The sequence below is a fragment of the Charadrius vociferus genome, unplaced genomic scaffold, assembly GCF_000708025.1.
Source record: "Charadrius vociferus isolate BGI_N301 unplaced genomic scaffold, ASM70802v2 scaffold603, whole genome shotgun sequence".
Taxonomy (NCBI): Eukaryota; Metazoa; Chordata; class Aves; order Charadriiformes; family Charadriidae; genus Charadrius; species Charadrius vociferus.
The window spans coordinates 495573-502915 of record NW_009647426.1 but is presented as its reverse complement, the minus strand read 5'-3'; the positions used below and the strand labels follow the sequence as shown (position 1 = coordinate 502915).

At 43.2% G+C, this 7343-nt stretch overlaps 1 protein-coding gene across 1 annotated transcript in view; it reads left to right on the top strand.

Moving 5' to 3' along the window:
• Positions 1-6532, top strand: part of LOC104282451 — a 14323-nt gene extending 7791 nt beyond the window's left edge. The window contains exon 2 of the mRNA XM_009880544.1: positions 6224-6532. Within this exon, the coding sequence (XP_009878846.1) occupies positions 6224-6532 (309 nt within the window). The remainder of the gene's footprint in view (positions 1-6223) is intronic.
• The last annotated feature ends 811 nt before the right edge of the window (positions 6533-7343 follow it).

The window sequence follows — 7343 nt, the reverse complement described above, 5'->3', positions numbered from 1 at the left end:
CCCTGAGGAGAAGGACCTGGGTGTGCTGATTGACGAGAAGCTCAACATGAGCCAGCAATGTGCGATCACAGCCCAGAAGGCCAACCGTATCCTGGACTGCATCAAAAGAAGTGTGGCCAGCAGGTCAAGGGAGGTGATTCTGCCCCTCTACTCCACTCTCGTGAGACCCCACCTGGAGTACTGCATCGAGCTCTGGAGTCCCCAACATAAGAAGGACGTGGGGGACAGTGTGTCCAGAGGAGAACCATGTGGATGATCTGAGGGCTGAAGCATCTCTCCTATGAGAAGAGGTTGAAAGAGTTGGGGCTGTTCAGCCCAGAGAAGAGAAGGCTCTGGGGAGATCTTATTGTGGCCTTCCAGTACCTAAAGGGGGCCTACAGGAAAGCTGGGGAAGGACTTTTTACAAGAGCATGTAGAGATAGGACCAGGGGAAATGTCTTTAAACTGGAAGAGGGCAGGTTTAGATTAAACATTAGGAAGAAATTTTTCACTTTGAGGGTTGTAAGGCACTGGAACAGGTTGCCTAGAGAAGTTGTTGAGGCTCCATCCCTGGAGGTGTTTAAGACCAGGCTGTATGTCGCCTTGGGCAACCTGGTCTAGTGGGAGGTGTTCCTGCCTATGGCAGTGGGGTTGGAACTCAATGATCTTCAAGGTCCTTTCCAACCTAAACCATTCTATGATTCTGTGATACTTATGTGCTTACCCAGAAGGGTCTACAGAAGCCGCGGTTCCTGCAGAAAAGCCCTAGCCCAGTACACAGAGGGGAAACCAGTTCCCTCAGGTTTACACTGACCTCGTGGCATATCTGCTGCTTCCCAAGCATGCTCACACAGTTCTGCATTCTTGGCACCCGCCTGGATCAGACACACTTCATGTTCTTGCATCATCTGCATTTCTCAACCCCCTCACTCACATACAGACAATCCTGCTGGGCTGAAGTTAATACTGCATGACTGCTTTCTGAAGAAAAAAACATCTCCTTTTATTTTTAGACTATGGCACAGTTTCAGGTGATCCTGGACTCATTTCTACGTCGACTGACACTTGCCATTAATCTCACAGATGTGTAAAGAAAACAGTTCTAAAAAATTTTAAAAATCCTATATCTCTGGTAGAAAGGCCCTGGGAGTAAGCTGAAGCCCAAGTCAGAAGCAAGAGCTATTTCTCCCTGGTGCTGCTTGCCTGTCAGCATCGCCTCTGCCTACTTCCCCAGAGAAGTCAGGCTTTCTGGAACGTGGGAGGCGTATCAGATGGTGTCTGTCTACATAAAAGACTAAATAATGCTGTTACACAGAATGTAGAGGTGTTGAGTTTTGGTCCTTTTCAGTAATTCTTCCCAGAAAATATGCCTTCACAGTCAGAATATACCTTTTATAAATGCCTCTTTAATAATAGCTAGTCTTTTCTTTGGGAAACCGTAACCACCCTATTGTTTTCCTTCACAGAGGAAATTAATCATCTATAGGTGATAAATAGGTTCATGCTTAGAAGTCTTTCAGAGTGTTAAGGCAGTGCTGCAACATATCCAGTCTTCAATATATTTCACTGAGTACAGACCAGCTGTATCATTTGAAAGTATTGGCATCTGTAGGCTAAGTATCACTGTTAGAAGACAATATATCGTGCTGGATCTAACAGCCCAAGAGGGGTGAGGCTGCAGCAGCTCCATGTCCCAGGTCCAACTAGTAGTGTGGCTGAAGATGTATTCCTAGTAGGCACATGCATACAGAGGACACCTATATGACATATATACACATATACATGCTCTGACACACAGATCACAGATACACAGAGTGCTCACATGAACACTAAGAACCCACAGGAAATCTGCCTTTCTTCCCGCTTCCTTTTCCAGGCTCTCCCTTCTTCTCTCAAGGCTCTTTCTCGACTGGCACACCGCAGCACTGGTAACTTTCACACCCCAAGTGTCTGTGCACAACTTGATCACATATTTCTTTTCCCCAGACCAGAAAAACTCTAATGCCTGTTCCCACAAAATGTCAAAAGGCGTTGTTAAATTTGACTTCCTCTATTTTTGCTAAAATGATTAATGCTACTTTAGAGTTGAGTTTTATTAATGATACATTGGGGCAGACTTCCATTACTTAAATGTAAACAACTGATAAGTAAAGCATTCCCCTATTTTTAGGTTTTGGAAGAGACAAGTCATGCTGCATTTTTAGACTTTGAACATATGCCTGAAGCAAGCCATCATTGCATTCTGGCTTCCTCAAAAATGGGGCTTTTGTGACTCTAGTATCCATCCATCCATCATCCATCCACCCCTCTCATAATTTGTGAGCCATTGTCTAATATCAGTCAGGTTTGACAGAGAATTGTAATTTTAAAGATAATTAGGTTCCTACCAGTTTCACCAGTTTTCATGAAACCTTTGAGGGTTTCCTCTCCTCTCTTTGAGGGAGAGGAAAGCAACCTAAATTCGTGTCCCTCAAGGAAAGACCCCAGTATAAACTCAACAATTTTCTCTTCTGTTTGCCTTGTCAAAAGCCAAACAGCATCAACACAGCTCGATACTGGGCACAGCTGTACTATGTAATATGTAAGAGAATTTGTGTGGAAATAACTGTTAGTTACTGAGAGTTACTGGAGGCGGTACAGATGCAAAGAATGTCACAGAGAACACAGCAGGAGAATCCTGATATAAAATAGTGAGAGGGGTATAGGAAGAGCACACAAAGCCTTGGAAATCAGGCACTCTTAATTCCATTATTAATGTAAGAAGTTGTTCTTCTGAGACTTTAGTGTAGAAAGTATCTCTTCTTTTTCTTAAGGAGACTAGGACCTCAATCTTGCCATTTGAGGAAATGGCTAATGTCTAAATTTCCACTTCAATATGCAATATGTGCTCTCTAAGCTGGGATGCCGCATGTAAAAGCAGAAAAAAAGAGCACTTCGGATGAACAAGCTTGCCTAAACTGTGCCTTGCTTATTGCTTGTAGTCTTCAAATACTGAACTCTCTTACTGAAGTTACTAACGTGTACAGGTGTGTTGCCGTAGAACTTCTGGCAAACAAACGTTAACCCAAATTTCAAAGGTCCTTTGGTACACAGAAAAAAAAAAAAAGAGTAATTTAATAGTAGTTTATCTAGAGTGTTTCTTATGTGTGCACAAAAAGCATTCTGTACCAAAATCAAAATTGTATGCTGTTTCATGATCACTTACAAGTTACCGCTTCTGCACCACTGTGAATGAACAGCAGCAATCCTGTATACAGAGTTTGGCTAAGAACCATTAGGATGCTCTTTGAAATTACTAAGATGTCAGTTACGAAACGACATTTATGCAAAAAAAAAAAAAAAGAGAAAACAAGAAGACTTGCAAAGCTCAGGAAGACGGGCTTATTACTCAGTATTTATTCATGCACTGACTAATGTGAGATGTCACTTGCACAGAACCGAATGTCTCTCCACAGCCTGCAGCACTGGAGGCCCACAGGTGGTCTCCAGACAGTTACAGTCTTCCCCTTAGATCAGAAAATATTCTCTTTAAACTATGTTGATATTTTTTATAATGTTCAAAATCATAGCTTAGCCTTTGCTAAGGTGTTGGGTCATTTTCCTGAACTCATCACTCTTTGGGAATTTGTTGTCTGTACTCTTCATTTTCTTAATTTTCCCATTTCTTATCAGTATAAGAGAATAAAGAGGACACCGCAGGTACACAATAGACAAATGAGTCCTGGAGCACTTACAACACAAACTGCTGTTATAAAGGAAGAGGATCTAGATGTACTAAATAACAAGATACTTCAGACTGCCAATGAAGGGCAACTCTGAAAAGGCAAAGGCAATCCCTGGATGTATTAATTACAGTATTTCAAGCACAGATAGGAAAATATCAATATTATTGTGTGATGTGTTTCTGCTGTCTTCTCTGGGGTAATGCGTATCTTTCCAATCATTCATAGTCGAGAGGGACACAAACTGAAAGATGTCCAGGATGATCCTGAAATTGGAGACCCTATCACATAAAGGTGGCTTCGCTTATTTAATCCACCAAAGCAGCACTGCGAATTTATTTGTTCATTCATTACAAATGCATCATTGCATTGTTAGGAAAGGAAAATTCTGTCTAAGTGGGAGAAAAATTTGTCACTAATAATTACAGGCTCATAATAAATAGCTTTAGAGTAGAAAAGTAGAAAAAAGACCTGAATAAGAAACAAATGAGCTTCTGAAACAGACTTCCAGCTTCAATAGAGGATGCAAAAAAGATGTCAGGGCACAGTGAGGGTGGGTGGGAGATCCCTACAGGAGGCATCAGGGCAGGCCTTGCCAGGGCTGGGGGCACCAGGGCAGCCCCAGGCATCAGGCACCTCTGTGGGGATGGGGACAGCCCAAGTCCAGGCCAGGACATCAGCCCATGGGTGGGACTGGCTCAGGGGGGGCCATGCCAGGGCAAGGCAGCATCCTACAGCATCGCTGGGGCAGGGGCTGACAGCCCCACGTGGGAGCTGTAATGGGATCCTGGGCCACGGGCAAGGTGGGGGAGGCCCTGAAGGGGCTGAGAAGGGACTATCAGGCCTCTTGGTGTCTTTAGGACTCCCCCCCCAAAAAAAAGCCACAACCTAGTTGTTATTAAATTGGATTTTGAAAGTCATTTATTATACCATGTCTATAATAGTAAAGGGCAATAATTGATGCACACAGGGTCATTTCCAGCCTACACAGTATGAAGAAATAAGGCAGAAGAAAGACTCATAGGCCAATTCTTTCCAAAATCAATGGGAAAAGACTCACTAGCAGCTGGATCAGACACCTTAGAAGAAAAGCAGGCCAAAAAAATGGTGTCCAAAGTCCTATTTTCTGCTTTCTGAATGAGTTGCTCAAATGACGAAGACAGCTGGCAGGCATTTGTCAGTGCTGGGCAGAGTTGCCAGACTACACCTCGAGGACACAGACCACACTCAGACATGAGCTGTAACATCTGCCACCTTCCTAGAACTTCCAAAGTCTGCTAGTGGCCTTGATGCAGAGGAGCAGTCCTCTTCTGTTGACTCAACTCTAAATCTGCCTCTGGACATTAAAGTATCAGCACTTAGTGATCTGTCAATAAATTTCTCAACAGCTCAAATGATGCTACGCCAGTTTTAGAACAGCCCGTCTGGAAGGTCCATTATCACCGGAAAGCCTTCTTTGGCACAGTTCAGTCACTCTACTGGAACTGTACAACCACTAACTGTAGAGAGCCCTTGGTACTCCTCACCTGACATGGTTATTTTGCTCCATATCATTCAGGTAAATAATAGGTATGAGAAAGAGGACAGGAAATCTACTGGCTGGTAAAATCCAGTGAAAACATTCATGAGAAATGAATGAAATGAATGTTCTGAAGGGGATATATTGTGGCTCATGCAACTGTTTGCTCAAAAGCCATATGTTCCACAGCTCTACTCTTTGCAATTTATAATAAGAGACTTAAAAAATTGGTCATTGTGACTCTAGAGATTCATAGAACATGTGTCAAACCTATGATTAGCAAACCCCCCTCTGTTAAGCACACTTCTACTCTCATGTGAAGGTACCCGATTCTCTACATACTCAATACTGCAGTGTACTTGGCCACGTCAGGGTTGTCACTGTCTTTCCAGTGATGAGTCCTGCAAAGCTTGATGTGCTAAATAATGGCTTTCAGGCACTGAACTTCATGGCTGATAATATATCATAACTGTAAACTCACTGTTGTACACCAAAAAAACAGCGTCTGAATGATTTAACAATTCCATCCACCAGAAATGTTTTTAGACCATAAAAACTCAATGTTCCTAAAATAGTAACAGCCCTACCGCCAAAAAACAAAATAAATATCAAAGCTTTTAGGACATAATTTACTGTGGTATACTAGGACTCATAAACCAGGTGATTTAAAAAGTTGTTTAAAATCAATACTGAGTGCCCTAGATTACAGGTGTTACATGAAATTTGAATGTGCTGCCTATGCAATTTGGATTGAAGAGGATTGAGGAGAATGTGCTCTTAGTTGCTTTCCTGCACATGTGTAAGAGCTGGGTACGGCATAATGATACAAGAATGGATGTTTTCTGGCAAAACTAACTGTTGATGCAAAGCCAGATGGAAGTCCATCCTTTGAATATTTTAGTCTTGATATTAAAGCAACAAGAGTGAATTTACTCTAAGTTCCTTAAAAGCCTGTGGTGTAATCCTGGGTCACAAAGCCCTGTGGTAGGTGCCCTCACACTAGAGTGTCCAGGAGAACAACATCACCTATCGCCTCTGCGTGTTCCTGCAGCCACCTCCCAGGCACTCTTTCATCCCAGAGCTGGACACCACGGGGCAGGTGCCAGCAAGTTCCTCCAGCATCCACGTGGTGCTGGAGTGCACGTGCTTGAGGGACGAGAAGCTGGGGGAAAGTTCCTGCTTTCACCACCACCCTGACGACAAGCTGCCGAGGGATCAGAGCTCGTTCCTCCTACACACCCTCTGCACCCACTCCCACTTAGGCATGGAGAAAGTTGCCTGCTGGGTCCAATCCGTAGTGAGATCAGCCTGACTGCTTCTGCCTGAGTCGCACCATGCCAGCTGACGGTGCTGCTCTCCTCCCAGTCCTGCCTGTTCCAGCTAACCAGCCCCTCCAAGATTAACATGTTCATTGAGCTCATTTTTGCTGTGGAGGAGGCAGCTTCAACAACCACAATTAATCATGTTTTTTGTCAAATAACAAAGCCTTTTTATTATCAAATAACTAATATAAGTTAAAGAAACATTCAGGTCAGGCCCTCACTCAGTAACATGGAAACCCTGGATACAGTTGTGTGTTAGGGTCAACCACAACATGCCACTCACACTCTCTGCCAGCGCAGGTGAGCTCTGCCAGTCTAGCAAGAGCCACACCAGTTTCTTAAAGGCTTCTGAATGACATATCACACCTCTTTCCTTCATGGGATGCCTGTGATCTCTACGGCATGACAATATGTCTTGACAGCTTACTTCATATTATAATTCTCTGCATTTATGAAAATTCTTTCATCAGGGGATCTCACAGAGCCTTACAAGAGCTGGATTTTTAAAATTTTTTTTTTCATAGTGAGTTTGTATAAAAATAGATTTCATGTCCTGACTCCCCTGCTTTACTCAGTAGTTGAAGCTATTTTTTTTAATAGGTATGTCTCATTTAACTGTCTCTCATCACCAAGATTGCCTGAATTTCTGTCTGCTCTCTCCCTGTTCGCTAGAGGAAGTTGTCAGGAGCAGAGTGAATGACACTCATATATGCCAAATAACAACACAGGGTTGCTCACCATCTAAACTCTCTAAAGTGGGGATCAAATGAGAACCAAAGGTCAAAAAACAGAGGTCCTCTT